This window comes from Lampris incognitus, chromosome 2 (assembly GCF_029633865.1).
Source record: "Lampris incognitus isolate fLamInc1 chromosome 2, fLamInc1.hap2, whole genome shotgun sequence".
NCBI lineage: Eukaryota > Metazoa > Chordata > Actinopteri > Lampriformes > Lampridae > Lampris > Lampris incognitus.
In genome coordinates this window covers 101,159,430-101,176,932 of record NC_079212.1, presented here as the reverse complement: position 1 = coordinate 101,176,932, position 17,503 = coordinate 101,159,430, and the positions used below count along the sequence as shown (strand labels likewise).

Sequence of the window (17,503 nt, the reverse complement as noted above, 5' to 3'; positions counted from 1 at the left end):
TTAGTTGTGTGTTTGAGCAAGGCATTATTTCATGGATTTTGAGGTGAAGTAAAAAAATGTATATTCAGTCAATGAAATGGGGAATGAGCTGGTGTGTTATACGTTTCATTAGTTCAGTCTACGTTTGTGTTTTTGGGCGTTAATGGGCAGCGCTGTGTGCATGTGTAGTTTAAGCAGTGTGTCCTGAAACTCAAAACAGCTCTTACCAGTGGAAAAACAAAGCAAATGAAATGGGAGAGGTGCAGATTCTGCACAGTCCCAGTGTCTGTCTGCACTTTGTGGTGATGCAGAGCAGAATTTCAATAAGATTAAAACCACCACCTGTCTGGGTCCTGGGTACTGCTCAATAAGAAACAGATGTGGTTTGTTGAACATGTATTTCCGACATGGTTCTGTACCTTGGGAGGAAGTCCTATTCCACAGACAAGAGATGTGAAGTGTTGCACAGAAATGCAAGTTTCTCAAGTGTCTCACCTGAGCAGTCTGCTTCCTGATCATCAGCAGTGCGGAAATTGCGCAATTGTAAAAATAAAATGAGAAAAAGAAAAGATGGCATATTAAACGCCCCATATTGGTTGAGTCAGCAGCAGCTTCTGGGTGACTGACGGAAGTTGTACGAAGAGGACTTGATCAAGATGGAGGCCAGCTCGTGTCCCTGGAACGATTTGACAGGCCTTTGAACCAGGCACTAAACTCCCCCCATCAGAGTTGCTCAGTGGACCAGGGCAAGTCCCAGTGACCACCTAAGTAGCCTACTTTAAAGACTTAAGCAGCAAACCATGGCCATGTGGCCATCTGTCTGTAGGCCTGCTCGGTCTGTACCCAATAACCTGGTCATACCAGTTAGCCATGTGTCTGTGAATTTAGCTAGTACCTTCTTAACCAGCACCAACTCTCACGTTAATCCCTATGTACAGCTGCATCTGTCTGCAAAGAGACATGTCAGGAAAATGTGCTCACTCTTTCAGTGTCTCTCTTCCTCTTCCTCTCCTTCATTCACACTCTTAAGTCACTTCCTCTGTCAGTTTCTTCCTTCCTGTGTGCCTCTCTCTCTCTCTCTCTCTCTCTCTCTCTCTCTCTCTCTCTCTCTCTCTCTCTCTCTCTCTCTCTCTCTCTCTCTCTCTCTCTCTCTCTCTCTCTCTCTCTCTCTCTTGTCACATGGTTGGTTTGATAGTTTAACATTATGTTTGTGGCATAACTCTTTTCCAGCTTTGCGGGGCTATCCTCCAATTGAAAATGAAGTCACTGGTTTAATTCTTGCAAGGGAACTTTTGATTTTATTTAATATAGAAATAAGCCAGAGATCTGTGTGTATAAAATGAGTGTGAATATCAGAAACAAAGCTCTATGTATAATCATTATAGTGACAGTTATTACAAACAAACTAGCACAGTCATGAACAAAACCTAAAATCCCAGAAGAAACCACTCCTCATTGTATGAATCTACCTTCTGGAAGAGTAGTGCACACATGCATCGATGAATAAATGCTTATTCTGAGCTGCACATATATGTAGTGATTACCTACATTTCTTGACAGAAAAGGACTGTGGGAGTAATGTTAGAAATTGCACATTTTAAAGTTAAATTTTCAGAATAATTTAGCCCCCTCTGATCAATTAGACATTTTATCGGTAGAAATGCAACCAGTAGAAAATGGCACTCTCAAGTCTTCTGAACTCTGTGTGAAGGCTAATGGTCCATAGATATAGATAGACGTAGTCTTGCTTAAGCAGTTGGTGAGACTTGTCTGGCCACCCTTCTCCTTCTCCTTCTCCTTCTCCTTCTCCTTCTCCTTCTCCTTCTCCTTCTCCTCTCTCTCTCTCTCTCTCTCTCTCTCTCTCTCTCTCTCTCTCTCTCTCTCTCTCTCTCTCTCTCTCTCTCTCTCTCTCTCTCTCTCTCTCTCTCTCTCTCTCTGTCTCTCTCTCTCTCTCTGTCTCTCTTCATCTGTGTGCATTTCATCATTATTCTCTTTATCCCTCTGACCCATCTGTCTCTCCTAGATGTTCCCACCACTCCCCCTCTCTTTCTGTCCATCTCCCTTTCTCTGGCTCTGACCTCCATTGTTGGAGATTGGCTGGGGGGAGCGGGTGGGGTGGGGGTCAGCTGGTCAGCTGTTCCCTCTGTGTGTGTGTGTGTGTGTGTGTGTGTGTGTGTGTGTGTGTGTGTGTGTGTGTGTGTGTGTGTCTAGACAGTGGGAAACTGTGTGTATGCGCGTGTGTGTGTGTGCATGTGCGTGGGGAAAAGGAGACAAAGCATTTGCCAGCCTCAGTGTGTGTGTCACTCGGTGTGGAGACGCACACAGCATCAGTTTGTTCGCTGGTAGTTTGTACAAGTGTCTCTCCAGAGAGAATTGGGGGCAGTCTAAATTTGACGTGGGCACCGTTAGTACGCCTGTGGGAAAGCTCGTTTGGCGATAATCATCGGAATACAAGTGAAGACCGGATTAAATGTGGAAAACCAAATTGTAAAGGGTAAAGACTTTGTCCAAAACAAAGATCTTTAAAAGCAGAGACGTGACCCTTTGCTTCAGGCAAGACCTTGCGAAGAGAAGAGATGCAGCCGTCCTCGGGGAATCACAACCATGACAATTGTGTTCAAACACAACAATGCGGTGAGTTGTTCGGCTTTTGCACCAGACACCGTCTTTGAGCAGTATGGGGAATTTTACCTTGAGGACACGAGATGTTTGGCTGTATTTTTAATCATATTTCCAGTTGTAATTTTGCCATTAGATGACATCTTCCAAGCTATGGGAAGACTCGACTCCCACCTGCCCCCTTGGAAGGTGCGCCTAGCTAATTGTAGTTTGGCTGGGGGAACAGCTTGGTCAGCTGATAATAAGGGAATAGTGGCCGTTGGATTTTGACATCAGAATCGAGTCAAGTGGAGTGAAATGTGTTTATTAACGATACTGACGGTGTGTCTTGCTAAACAAAATGCGCAGGACCGTGCAGACCCCTTTTTTAAAAGTAGCTCTAAAATCAAGTAAAATGTGTGTTGACTGGTTAAACGGGTTGCCTGTTTGAACAGTGAGGTGTAGGTCAGCTTGACTCGCGTGGCTGATTTGGAAATGGTGGATTCTTTACTGACATGGTAAAAGGACTGCTTGAATGGGTCTCTCTTAAGCTCATAAAAATGGGTGATATAATTGTAAATTGTTAGAAATAATGTTGTACTCTGTGAGAGCTGTCGGACTGAGGTGCCGCCATATTCTCTCGGCGCCCCCCCCCCCCCCCATCTTGCCTCTTTCTCCCAGTTGAGTAATAATTGGTAGTTAGTGGAACTTGTCAGTAATTTAATTTAAAAACTGGAGTGAATTATCTTAATGCCCATCTTCAAGATCAATATATGGTTTAGCTCGGTGTGTGTGTGTGTGTGGGGTGGTAGGTAGGTGTGTGGGGGTGGGGGGTGAGAGGGGTGGGTGTGGTTTCCAGGCTAGTTTATGCTCTCCTGTCGTCTGACTTGGCCCTGACCCCTCTGTGCGCCTTACCAAAAGTGTGAGGAAAAAAACCTTGACTTGTGTGTGTGTGTGTGTGTGTGTGTGTGTGTGTGTGTGTGTGTGTGTGTGTGTGTGTGTGTGTGTGTGTGTGTGTGTGTGTGTGTGAGTTTATGTGGTTTGGGGGGGGGAAGGGTTAAGGGTAGACTGCCTCTAAACAAAGGTAGCCCTGTCTGTCTGGTTCTTTGTGTGTGTGTGTGCGTGTGTGTGTGTGTGTGTGTGTGTGTTGTCGTCTGGTTGCACCAGAGACACACTGACCTCTGGCAAGCTGGTCTGTCTCTGTTTGAAGTCTGTTGAAAAGTTTCAGCCTTGTGTTGGGTGGCTCCAGACCACCCAACACACAGCAGCAGCAGCAGCAGCAGACGGTTCAAACGCCATTAAAGGCACAGCCTCCTGTATTTTCTTTGAATTTTAGTGCTTCAGCTGTTCCGCTCTTATCCCAGACAATTTAGAAAGAGTGCAACCACAGAACAAGCTTTAATTTTTAAGTCGCCAACATTACGAGCAACAAATGCTGGCGAGGTCAAGGTTTATCTTTCTGTCTGTCTTTCTGCCTGTCTGTCTGTCTAACACAAAAAAATGGAGCAAGTATAAAACAAAGGAATGGGATAAGGGTAATCACTCAGTGGGACAAAATGAGATGGGATCAATTTTGAGACTTTGACCGATAAAAGACTCACATTGAATGAAGACATGTCCATAAGGTTTGTTTTTTCCCTACATCTCAGTGTTTTTGGCATCAAATTTCAGATTTTTTTTTTCTGCTAGTACATGCTGAGGTTGCAGTTGGTACCTGTAACCCGGTCACTCCACTGTCCCATATTAGCTGAGATTATTACATACTAGGAACATCAAGAAATAGGGCAAACCTTAGTAGAAATGACTCATCAATAAACACAGCAGCTGTATCAGTAATGCTGAATCTGAGAGGTTATACACTGCTTGAAGTTTAACGGCCAAACAAAATGCAGTATTTTCCCAGGCTGTGGTGCTTTAATCTGCAATAGCCCAGAGGGTGTTCTTTGATATCTGGTGGGACGGTGAGGCTAATATCTGAAGATTACCATCTGCACAATGTCCTCAGGGGTATTACCTCTTATGTGACTTCCAGCACACACATACGATTGGGAGGTTTACTTTAAAGTGCACACGTATGAATCAGAAACATAAAAAGACAAGAAAGGTGAATCCCTGTTTAGTACAAGAGCTAGCTAGCATGGTAACCACAAAAAAAAGCTGTTTTTTGCATGATCCAAACTAATTTTTGACCCTCAGGCTGCATGAAGGGGTCTACTCATTTTCAAAATAAGATAGAGAAAATTATATAGACAGCAATACAACAAAACTGAATATAGTAGGGATTCTTTACAAGGTCTCCTGATCCTGTCAGTTGACCTCAATCACCATTATTATTATTATTGTTATTATTATGAATAATAACACGCTGCATGAACGAGAAATAAGGCTATGATGGAGAAACACAAATTTACACACCGTGGGAAGAGACTCACTCATGCACGCACATTTGATGTTTTCCATGTGTTTTATTGTTGGTTAGTTGTTGACTGCAGCCTAAGCCTATCTTCTGAGAGAAAATGTTCTTGGATTTTGTTTTCTGTTTTTGTGTGAGTGTGTGCTCGCCCGCCAATGAAACATAAACACACAGTCCCAGCTGGAACACTGTTGATGCGATGAGGATGGAAATACTCTAAACGTATTCACCTCAAAATGTTTAAAGTCACTGTAAACTGAGTACTGAAATTTCAAAACATACCATAGAGATACTTCATTTCGACAATCTATATTGCTGCATAAAATTCTTGTACTCTTTTACATTCATATAGTTTTTCCTTTTGAAATGTAAATACAATGAAAACTCATCATCTCACTTCTAACACCCACAAAATGTTCCGCAAAAAACATCGTTGTTAAACTCTCTCTCTCTCCCTCTCTCTCTCTCTCCCTCTCTCTCTCTCTGTCTCTCTCTCGTTCTCCTTCTAGCCCAGCTGGAGTTTGTCCAGATCCTGGTGATAGTGGTGGTGATGATGGTGATGGTAGTGGTGATCACCTGTTTGTTAAACCACTACCGCCTATCCGCTCGTTCCCTCCTCTCCAGACACGCCCACACCCGCAGGAGACACCTGCCATTGGCCAATGTAAGTACTGCCCCCAGCAGGCCATAGGTTGTTGAATACATGTTCTGCAGAACATGGATTCAACAGAGGAAGCTCCAGGGTTAATTATTTTCGCTACGTTTTTTTTCTTCTGCAGAAAAGTACTTCCCTGACCGCATTTTTTATTAATATGCAAAGCATGTAGGCAACGCACACTATTTGTCTGTCACGACTAGTTAACCTGTTAATTTTCATGAAAAAAAAGTTTGGCAGTGTAAACAAAATTGGGTAGTGTGAGCAAGGCTTAAACCTTTACCTTGCTAAGCTATGCTGACTGAAAATACTGTGGATTTGTAGTTTAGTCACCAAGTAAGAAAACATCACTGAAACATGTGATTCACAAGAAAACAGCTTTTAGGGCCACTGACACACAAGGTAACCATAGTAAATGCAGCTGTTGGCCTGTGCAAGTGTTTGAAGAGTTGTTCTTCATTAAAAAAAACACACACACACACACACACACACACACACACACACCACACACACACACCGTGACTTGCACTTTAGGCACCTAGAACCATATGGCTTCCCTGGTTTCTCCCTGCATCACCTGCTACTGAATCATCTGTTTCTCTGTTTGTCCGTCTGTGTGTGTGTGTGTGTGTGTGTGTGTGTGTGTGTGTGTGTGTGTGTGTGTGTGTGTGTGTGTGTGTGTGTGTGTGTGTGTGTGTGTGTGTGTGTGTGTGTGTGTGTGTGTGTGTTTGCAATTTCACAAGTAGCATGTGACTCACAGATGAGCCATACAGGCTTGCACACATGCATACACTCATGCACACTACTCAGGGGAGGTATTGTCCTATTTAATTTAAGTTGCCAGACAGATAGGGTGACAGACAGAGAGACAGTCATACAGGCAGTTAGACAGACAGGCTGACATACTGATAGACCGAGAGACAGGCATACAAACACAAATAGACAGAGAGACTGATATTCAGGGAGAAAAACAGACGGATTACAGACTGCCATTTCCAAAAAAACAAAACCCAGTATTCACTAGGACATAGTAATTGAATTTAGAAATAAGTAAATAAAAGAGGGAAATTCTACAAGAAAATAAGTGTCTTTCAGTCATTATATATGACTAAAAATACTCTCCACGCTAATTCCCATAAGCTTAATAAGGAAATGAGCAAACAGATCAGCTGTTATATTTTCCAGTTTTAAGTGAGCAGTGTCTCCATTTTGAGATAGACAAATAAAACTTAATATTCTCCAGCCTGCAAAGGGTTCTCATTTAAAGCCCTATTTATTTATGTTTGCTGTTATTTTGTGAGCGTAGATGTGAATTCTGTGGAACTAGCTCCATCCCTTCCATATTTGGTGTGAGAGACGGTACAGCGCCATTAAGAAAATACAAAACAGTGAAGCCTTCTAGCGGACAGTTGGTGAATTACACAACAAATCGCACACAAAAAGATGCTCTATCTCTGCACTGTGAATATACATTCTGCTAACATCCTCTTCTCTTTCGTTCTGTCTGCTCGCCTCCCTTCTCTCTCTCTCTCTCTCTCTCTCGCTCTCTCTCGCTCTCTCTCAATCAATCAACATTCTGTCTAAACTATCTCTGCACCTCTCTCACTATCAATACTTCTTTTACCTATCTGTCCCATCTTTCTTGCTTGTTCATTTTCAACTCTTTCTCTCACTTTGACTCGCTATTGTCCTCTTCTGTCCCTATTTTCTTCCTTCTGTCACCCTCTCTATCCCACCTTTACTCCCACCTCATGTCCTCTTTTTATTTTTTCTTGCTCTCTTTTTCTCCCTCCCTCTGATTCTCTCCTCCCACTCACTTTTTTATACCCCTCTCTGTTGCTATACTCTTCCTTCATCTCCCGGCCCTCAACATCAACCCTTCTTCTCTCGCTCTCTTTTTCTTTCTTATACTGTCTCTCTCTAAGGAGGGGGGTCTGTGGTCCTCTGAAGGCCCAGCGGCAGCCACTGGGCTGAACGAGGTGAGCGAATGACATTCAATTCCTCTTGAAAGAGAAAATGTTTAGCATTTTTTTCACCTACTTAGAAAACCAGGTGGGTGGGGTTGGCCTCACTAAAACAGTTCAGACAGGTTAGGTCAGGTTAGTCATTAAAAGGGAATTAAACTGAATTGACTTGAATTGGCTAAACTCTGGCAATATGGACAGACAGATAGAAAGATTGTACAATACAATATTAGAGAGAGACATGGCTGTAATTTTACCTCTCTTATATCAGTTTCCCCTCCATGTTTCTTTCCAACAGCACCAGGTGTACACCCCACGCTCTCATGACCGAGGGGTTCCACCATCCTACCTACAACGGGACCTCCAACACCCACAGTCCCAAAACCAGCCGCACCCCCAGACACAGCGCTTCCAGTCCACATATGCCCCAAGTCGCTTCCAGCCCACCTACCCTTACCTGCCCCAGAGCCTGATTGACCTTCCCCCCACCATCTCCCTGTCAGACGGGGAGGAACCACCGCCCTACCAGGGTCCCTGCACCCTGCAGCTACGAGACCCAGAGCAACAGATGGAGCTGAACCGGGAGTCAGTCAGAGCTCCACCCAATCGAACAGTGTATGACTCACACCTCCTGGACCCCTCATCTTCCTGTCGACAGACAAGGTAACAACATTATGTATAGGTGTTGTCAGCAGTTGAAAAGGGGTAATGAAGTGATTAATTTCATAGTTGCCCTAGGTAATGGATTGTAGTCATGTGTTCGCAACACAAGCTACTGGAGAAGTTGCTTGTGTATGTGTGTTTACTAGCCCAGTTTTGAGAAATACATTTGCTTGGTTTGAATTCTATAAAAGTGGGTCGCGACATAATGACCATAGGAAAATGTGGGTCCCAAGGCCAGACCAGTTGAGAACCACTGCTATAGGCACTACAACTAGCAACCATTATCTTGTTCAAATCAGCCAAAGCACATTAATTCACGATGTGACATTAATTCATAGATGTGGAAAGTAGCAGACAAAAGACAAAAGTTTGTGGGAAAAAAATTACTTTTATTGTTGCTTGCAAGCACCTAATGTCACAGCTGCTATCTATATTCATTTTGGGAAACTGATTTATGTCCCTTTAAGTCAGCCGTTTTTTAGTTTTTTGTTTTAATAAAACTTCAGACACAGAAGATGTGCTTTAGTGTTACTGCTGTACAACCATGCCATGCAAGGACACGATTGACATCCTTTGACCCATCCATCACGTAGTCACTCTCGATCGAGTTGAAACAGATCAACTAGAGCAGACCTGCAAAATCTTGACGCATCAGAGGATTTGATAGACTCAGAACTAGTGACAACATTCCAAGAAAATCGGAAACCAAACCATGTTTGTTTGAAGAAAGAAAATGATGGATCACAACTGTGCGACAGGTCCACAGCTATGCAAAAGCCTTTAATATTGACTGCCATGGGGTAATATTGCCTTAATGCTTTTTTTTTTCTTTCTTCTAGTCTGCAGGCCCCCCCTCCAAGTGTCCATGCAGGCATCAGTGTGCTAGAAGCCCAGGAGGCCTTGGCCAGGCAGCAGAAGCAGGGTGCTCAAGTAGAAGGGGCACCTCCGGCTTACAGCGAAGTTATCGGGCACTTTTACCATCCAACGTCCCTGGCCCCAAACATCAGCCAAAACCACAACCATCGGACTTTACCCTCTTCACAAGCACCCCCGTCCTCACTGATACATGGTCTGCTCCGGCCTCTGCCTCAGCAACAAGCCCCACCCACTCCAGGAAATGTGAACAACAGGAATGCAAGGAATACAAAAGAGAAATCCCACAAGCCCCAGCAGGTGTGACAGTATTTACGCCACTTCCTGTTTCCTGTAAACCCCACTTCCTCATCCCTAGCCCATAGGGAAATCTAAATCATGGCCTTTAACCAATGACAAAACTCCAGTTAATAATTCCAGTAGCCCTGAAGGTTAAGGTTAAGATTGGGGTTTTGAAGATGCTGACACTTTTTAGGATTTCATGGTCAGGTTCAGTTGTAAGATGAATTTGCCCGTAGAGATCCTGAATTGTGGTCACTCTTACAATTTCCCCAACTAATGGTTTGTATGAGGATTAGGTGGCAGGGAACTTATTTCTAGACCATGATGTGGGGCAAGAATACCCAGGGACTCCTGCACAAAGAATATTTGCTATTTCCTGTCTCACATCTTCCTGCTTCCTGTCTAAGGAGCACTTCAAATGAAAAACGAACCGATGATAATGATGTAAGAGCAGGAGAGAAGTTGAGACAGGAGGGGTTGCCTAAGGGTAGACCCTCTCCTGTTCACTGCCCCCCCAACCTGACCCAACTCTATCAGACTGACATTACAGCTCTAGTCTTGATTCTTTATAAATATTTACTTGTTGTTCTGTTTATGTCTATAGATGTTGTTCTGTTGTTTTGTTCTGTTTTGTTTTCTTATTCAGCTTACAGCTTTTTGAAAACAATTCTTATTCAGGCGAACAGCGAAATGTTGCAATCTTCTAGCTAGGTGGGAAAATTTAGTTTGTGGTCCCCGCCCCATGCACTGCTTTGATAGACAGCAGACTCTCTCTGTGGTTCTGGTTTCACTAGGTTCCATATCGTCCTGGTTCCCTCCAACTTAACAGTTTGAGAACGAATCTTGTAATGGAAGTATCTGGGGAGAACAGACCTCATTAGGTCTAAAAAAAAAAAGCCATTTTAGTTTGCATTTCACTCCCTGGTGTCTGCCTTAGATCCTTGTTCAGGACTGTGCAGACTAAATATGGCATTGACTACCCCCCCTCCCCACCCCGCCCCGCCCCGCCCCGCCTCCCCCACCAGGCTTTAGCTATATCAATGGTGCATGTTTGCACGTAAACATATTAGTAGGCTAGCATAATATCATATTAGCATGCCAGCACAATTTAGCTGTTTAGACTGTTTCCAGGTAGAAGTTAGCCTTACTTAGTGGTTTCTTCAGCTAGGCTGTCAGTTCAAGCACAGTGCTAAAATTCTGTGAGTTACAAGTTCTGTCATATATCAACCACCAAATGCAGGACTTGTAACAAAACATGTTTTTTTTTTACTTTTGAAATGCTACGCTTAACTTTTCAAAAGAAAAGTTTGCACAAGATTCAAGACTGTTCACCACACAGAAAAAAAGAAATCTGCAATATGTTTGATAAGAGAGAGGACAGAGAAAGTTGGGGTATTTTTCTAAACTAAATTGAATCTAAAGAGGGTTTTTTTTTTTGTTTTTTTTTTTTATATGTTGTCTAGCCCTAGAAAAAAAAGTTCAGTTATATGTTGGGGTGCCAACTTTTACATGTTAAATATTGTGCTACATACATGTTGGCATGTATATTCAGTAGATATATGTGTACACGTGTATGCGAACAGAAAGCAAACTTAAAAAGCACGAATTTAGAGTTATTTATATAATTGCTGAAAAGAATTGCACTATTTTTTTAGAATACACAGTTAGAACGTGAGTGAGAAACTGTTAATTGTGAAGGAGCTCTGTCTTTGTCGGTGTGATCGGATAAGTGAGAAGTCCTGGGAAGTAATTCCATTGTCTGTTTCCAGGAGGCTTACCAGAGGGACACGCCGCCACAGTGCACAGTAGCTAGGTTTTCAGCAGATTATTGGAAGATTCTGACATTGATTGAGCACAATGGACTTGGACCCAACCATTATTATACCATTGATATATATAAAAATTGGTTTATGCAAATGTTCGAGTCCCACCTGCCAATCGCCAGGATTCAACCCGAGGGCCCCAATCAGAAGCTGTCCTCATGGCTCTCTCTTTCCATCGGCTTTACCATTAGCCAGGCCTTAACCAACAATGCTAAAGCCTCTGTTTTGTCAAAGCGCGCTGTTACTTTGACAGACTACCTCAACCGAAACAAGTCAAGCACATACGAGTTCGCTCACACTAATCAGACTTTTTTCATGCTGAATGAATGACTTAAATTTATGCATAAAGGAGACAATGTGTAGTAATTGTAGAAATCTGTAATTTAAGTTAGCTTTTCATGGTAATAGCCTGAAATCAGGCTGTGTACTTGAAGTGTCAGAAAGTCTGTTTATTTAACTTGAGAGAGAGAGAGAGAGAGAGAGAGAGAGAGAGAGAGAGAGAGAGAGAGAGAGAGTGAGAGTGAGAGTGTGTTACCTTACATCCCCTTTCTAGTGCTCACTGTTGGAGGGATGTGTGTGCTTAAGTAGCCTATAACGTCTTACCTATGACTGTGCACTGTTGTGGCCATACACACACACACGCGTGCGCATGACCCTCTGGTAAACTCTATCTCTTGCAGGCATCTCTAAGCACTTTACTGCATTAGGTGAGAGACAACAATCCTCTGTCAGCCAGTGCTGGTCTTAGGGTCCTGGCTTTGTGCCACACTTTGAAACCCTGGTCAAAACTATTACAGGGAGGGGTCCAATCAGTTACTTTTGAGGGTTAATTGGCCTTAACCTTTAGAGTCGCTCTTATGCAAGATGTGAAGTGTTTTGTTTCAAAATCCCGCCTTCTGTTTTTACTCGAATTAGCTGGAAATCTCTAAAACACAGGCTCCAGTCCGTCGGTCGGTGAAGTACTTTGGCTATCTAAGTACATTAATCTCGATTGTTTTTGGACTCTTAAACATTTTGTGAGACTGGTGGAAGTCAGTTTATTTTGGAACACAACAGTTCATGTGTTGAACGCAGCACAATTTGGGTTGTCCTCAATTAGGCACACTGAAGTGTTGAAAAATGACACGCGTGTTAATGGCAGCTCAGATTGTGCCATCTTATTAAGAGTGCCTACCTAAAGATAGAGTTGATACTTACGCGCTACTAAAGAAGTGATGGAGGCATATAAATAAATTAATGCTTAATTGTCTTTTTAATTACTTCGTGGAACTCAAAATGATGCACTTGAGAGGTTTTCGTGGCAAGCTGAGGAGAGGACGGGGATGGTGTGAGGACACCGGACACTGCCCTACTATTTCTTACCCCAAAACCTCCCAGTAGTCGTGAAGGCATACTGACTTAACTGACTGGATTTACATTAGGTTAGCAGAGTTACGACCCAACAAATTAAAAAACAAAAAACAAAACAAACTCTAGTATCTAGTCTTAATGCAGCAGTGCCCTCCACAGGGACAGAGCCAAACTGCATGTGGGAGAGGAAGGAGTAAAAAGGCCAAACGAGATATTACCTAATGCGGTAAAATATATTCAAAATTACCATGAAACAATTAATCGCCTGACCAAACGTAGCCAAAGCCTGGAAGAATCAACATGTGAATCACCTTAATGAGATTAGGCCCTTCTCCTGAAGCAGAACGCTCGCTAACGTTCCCACCCACTGTTTATTCTCCATTTAATGTTATGCCCCCCCGTCTCTTCTTTAGTTTTTCTCTCCCTTCATTTTCTATCTGTCTTTCTTTTTTCCTTCTTCCCTCATCCCTTCCTCCCTCACCCTTTTTCTTCCTGCTTATGTTTGGACACAGGCCCTCCCCCTTTCAGTGCAGTTTGGCTCCCGGGTTTGAACCTCAAACTCCCATTCGGTAGATTATTCCCACAGTAAACTAATATTGTTACAGTATGGCGTCATTTATTTTGACCAGTCTTTTGCTTCAGGGAAACTAGCACTGGCTGACAACATAAACAGACAAGGGAAGGAGAGGAGCAGGTGGAGGAGAAAACTCCCACGGAGGCAGACTTGCAGGAAACACACACACACACACACACACACACACACACACACACACACACACACACACACACACACACACACACAGAAGAATAATTGTTGGCTATGATGACCAGTGTGTCTCAGACACTAGATATGATCATTTCATCCGCCCTGGCTGAATTACTAGTGCTTAACAGAGTATATCTTAATAGATGGAAAAGGGGTTTAACTAGTTGGACTAAGCAAATAAAATGCATTGTCGGAGAGGTGCGTGTTAACTGAAACCTCCCTCTGACCAGCATGCTTCACTTTCAGTTCAGCCATATATAGGACCTAGTCAATGTCCAGAAATCTGTTGCCCTTAATCTTTATATCCCGTTTCCAAATGATTTAAGGAGAATGAGAACGAACGCCCCGATGTCGGGGTCATACTTCCAAAATTTACACCGCAGTTTACATTTCAAAATGGTGCAAATTACAGCCGAATTGATCTTCAACCTTCATAGCTACACATTATTTCTCACATTAGACGTTGGGGGTTGTTAAATTATTTCGACATTAAAATTAAGACCGTGTGCCGAAAGTGATCAAGTTTAGTTTTGCTCTGTTTTGAACAGACTTAAACACATCTGCTTGCTTTTTTCTAGTTTTAAACACCAGTGGAGTTACTTTATTGCCTAATATAGGCGTGTAATTTGCAGGTAGAGACTGTTTACCAAGCCAGGGTGGGAGGTCTTTTCCCATAAGTCTGTGTGTGTGTGTGTGTGGGGGGGGTATTGTATACTGAGTTGCCCTGGGACTGACCTCCAGCTGTCTAGACGAAAGTTAAATACACGTGCACGTGGGCATACACACTCAGTAAAAGGGTAACAGACTCACACACGCACACTAGACTAAACACATTCAAACTGAGAACCAGACCTTCCTCACACACACGTGTGTGCTCTTGCACTTGTACTTAACACAAGTACGGTTTGTGTTATGGTGGACCACACAGAATAGTTCAAATCATGCTAATACACACACAGACACAAAGTCACAAATAGACACAAGCAAAGGGTACACACATACATAAGAGTTTGCCTCTGACGTTGGTTCTTTTCTCCCGGCCCCTTCACCTCCTCTTCCTGTCTCAAAAGAGCTCTTCCTGTTCCCTAGAGATGCCTGTTATCCAATGACAGAGCTCCCTTAGCTCCACCGAGTGCTGCCATTGGCTGGCTGGCTGGCTGTTTGTTTCCACTTAAACGTTCACTGTTTATCATTGTTTCTATGACATACAAGTGTGCCTGCCTGCGCTGAGACAGGCAAATGCTAGTGGCATGTACGGGCTGTCAATCACCCCGAGCAACGCCCTGTTTACTGTCTCAGATGTTGTTGATGATGACGATGATGATTGGATGACCGTGATGAGGATGATGATGGTGATGATGATGATGATGATGAAGTTAGTTTTCTCTAATAGTGATGCTGCACAGAGCGTTGCAATACACCTACTATTTGCCTTTTTGATAAAGTTAGTCATATTTTAACGTAGTACGATAAACATAATTTTGTTTTTTTTTTATTGTTTGTTGTTATTGTTGTTGTTCATTCTCAAGAAAAAAAGAAGAAAAAAAAAAGAAGAAAAGGTCATTTCACTCCAGTCCGCTGCAAGGGTTTACTGTATTACTTCAAGATGGGAAAAACTATACATCCACACTACGAAACACTACCTAACACGTGATCTTTGAAAAACCTGCAAAGGACTTCTGAACACAAGGGAAGTGCTTCTGCTTTTAAGTGCCACTGTCTTTACGGACGCTTGCTAGTAGCGCACACTTCTGAATACACTTGCCCGAGAGCGTGTAGGTGTAGTTTCCAGCTCAGATTTCTACCGAAAGAGTGTGCTTGACTTGTAAGAACACCTGCATATTGACTCCTGCACTTGCAAGTTGAACTATGCTTCTTCGTGGAGTTAAAAGTCAACTTTTAGTGCACTTACTAGCCAGTCACTCATTTTGCTCAGTGCACCCCCTAACTGGGGATCGTCGACTCGTCCTAACCCAGTGTATAGAAGTGTGCCTTTCTTGTGTCCAGGTTGAAGGAGGCTTTCAGTGTTTATAAAATGTGTGCCGAGCTCCTCCGAGGCTCTGACGGTGTCGCCTTTTGGTTTAACCGATCCGACGTGTGGCACAAGGCTCCTCCATGACGGGTCAGGTGAAATGCTCAGTGTACTCCATCCTTTAGAGCGGACAGTCATCCTGCTAAAATATGTAAGGTGTCCGAACTGTTCACACCGGTCCTGGTCATGGGAATCTCCAACCCCAACACACACACACACACACGCTGCAGTTTTGGTCTTTCTTCTGAAAGTGATACGAGATATTAACATGTATATTTAACCCACTGAAAAGTACACAATAACGTGTTATGGCTTAAATTGAAGAAAAAAACAAAGTAGGTATGAGGGAGTTTTTTTTATAATAGACAGACAAAGCATTACTGTGCACTTAACTGCTCTTTTAACAGACGGTTAACAACACATGTCAGTGCACTGGAATGAAGCCATGCTAAATGTGCAACACTGCCTGTCTGCGTTGTGTTATTCCCCCTGTTTTGGGCTGTTCCGCTCGTCACCTCAGCGCTGGGTTTCTGACGGCCTATCAAGCCGGGTGTACAAGAAACACCGTCAGGGTGTGTAGATGAGCCCGTGTTGCAATCCGGCGCTGCTCCGCCACGGACATGATGACTGTGCAAGTGGAAGTCGTTGCATTAATCTGCTGTTATACATGAAACACGAACAACCTACATGTTTGCATCTGTCTGGGTTGCTACACAGGTCTGGAAAAGTGTGAAAAAAAATCCATAATAATTGTTTAGGGCGGTGAAGTTTTTGGAAATTTCTTCAAAAAGTCTGAAACGTTTTGGGAGGGGGGGGGGAAATGCCGTGGTTAGGTCCCAAAATGCATGTGACTCAGCCAAGGTGCGGATAACATGGTGATATGCCCGCTGTCAGTTCACCCAGCCTTTTTTTTTTTATCAGCTGTCACGAGGAGTCTTTTTCATCTGTGAAGTGACACACACGAGTTCTGAGTCATGACGCCCAAGCCGCCGTCAGCGAACATCATGTTCAGCACTGACCAAAATCTTCCAATCCTGTCCAGAAATGAAGGGCTTGGAGAAGGTCAGATACGTCTCTTTGTCACGTTCTGAGTCACTTTTCCCAGAATGCATTTCAGCACCAGGTTCACCATCTTCCCACTCTTACAATAAAGGGAATATATAACCGGGGTGCTGAGGTAGGTGTGTGTGCGTGCGTGTGCGTGTGTGTGTGTGCGTGTGTGTGTTAAAGTCACATACAGCCAAACATACTGCAGTATAGGTACATGTAGGCCTGCTTATTGTCAACAACAATAACTGCTTATTCGTGTATTAAAACACAGTTTATTTTAATTTATATCAAACGGTTAAAATGATACTGGGTTTGTTGTGTTGGTATTTTCTATTTGTTAAGACAAAAGACAATGGTTTATCGTTATCGTCACAGATCATGGTATGAATCAGACACATTTCATTTAGCCTTCAATTTAAAATCAATAAAAAGGTTTTGTAAATCTGTCTGCTTCTCGGTTTTTTCTTCTTTGTTATAGTTCCAGGAAGACTTCACATAAAGGGCAATTCCACCAAAACAATGACTGAAGTTTTTTCTATGCTTAATAGCAATAACCTTCTCAACTTCACATCACAGACTTATTGTTTCCTGTGGCTTTAGTTTGAATTTCATACAATAAGACTCAGGGGAAAGAAATCCTTGACCTCATGAAATGGTATTTTTTGAAATGGGTTTGTAGATAATGCTGTGGCCTCAGCAGCCATGAAGAAATGATCTATTATTATCAGTCGATAACTTTATGATGGCACGTTTTCCTCTTGCTGTGTCCGAACACAGGCTCTACCGAAGTCATGGTGTCTGTAATACAGGACAAGAAAAAAAAAAAATCAAGAAATCTCTTTTATAGATAATACATAACAGAGAATTTCAAAAGGGATTATTGTACCATGGTTGCCAGGCTCCCAGCTGTGTGCAGTAAGATCCACAACATGTTATAACCGAATATGAACAACCTCCCCATTTGTTTGACGCTTAGTCGTGATACGCATGTTTTACTTGGATGAGTGACTTTACACAAGAGTCAGTCAGGAGATTGGTCCCCCTCTAGTTCAAGT

The 17,503-nt window shown here is 43.0% G+C and overlaps 1 protein-coding gene across 2 annotated transcripts in view; it reads left to right on the top strand.

The window, feature by feature from the left end:
* pmepa1 (prostate transmembrane protein, androgen induced 1) overlaps window positions 1-11,643 on the top strand; it is a 40,254-nt gene extending 28,611 nt beyond the window's left edge. The window contains exons 2-5 of one of the 2 annotated variants that reach the window (XM_056274357.1): window positions 5,500-5,654; window positions 7,571-7,624; window positions 7,908-8,272; window positions 9,112-11,643. In XM_056274357.1, coding sequence (XP_056130332.1) covers window positions 5,500-5,654; window positions 7,571-7,624; window positions 7,908-8,272; window positions 9,112-9,451 — 914 coding nt within the window. In that variant the 3' untranslated portion in view covers window positions 9,452-11,643. The remainder of the gene's footprint in view (window positions 1-5,499; window positions 5,655-7,570; window positions 7,625-7,907; window positions 8,273-9,111) is intronic. The other variant, XM_056274358.1, reaches the window with a different exon arrangement.
* The last annotated feature ends 5,860 nt before the right edge of the window (window positions 11,644-17,503 follow it).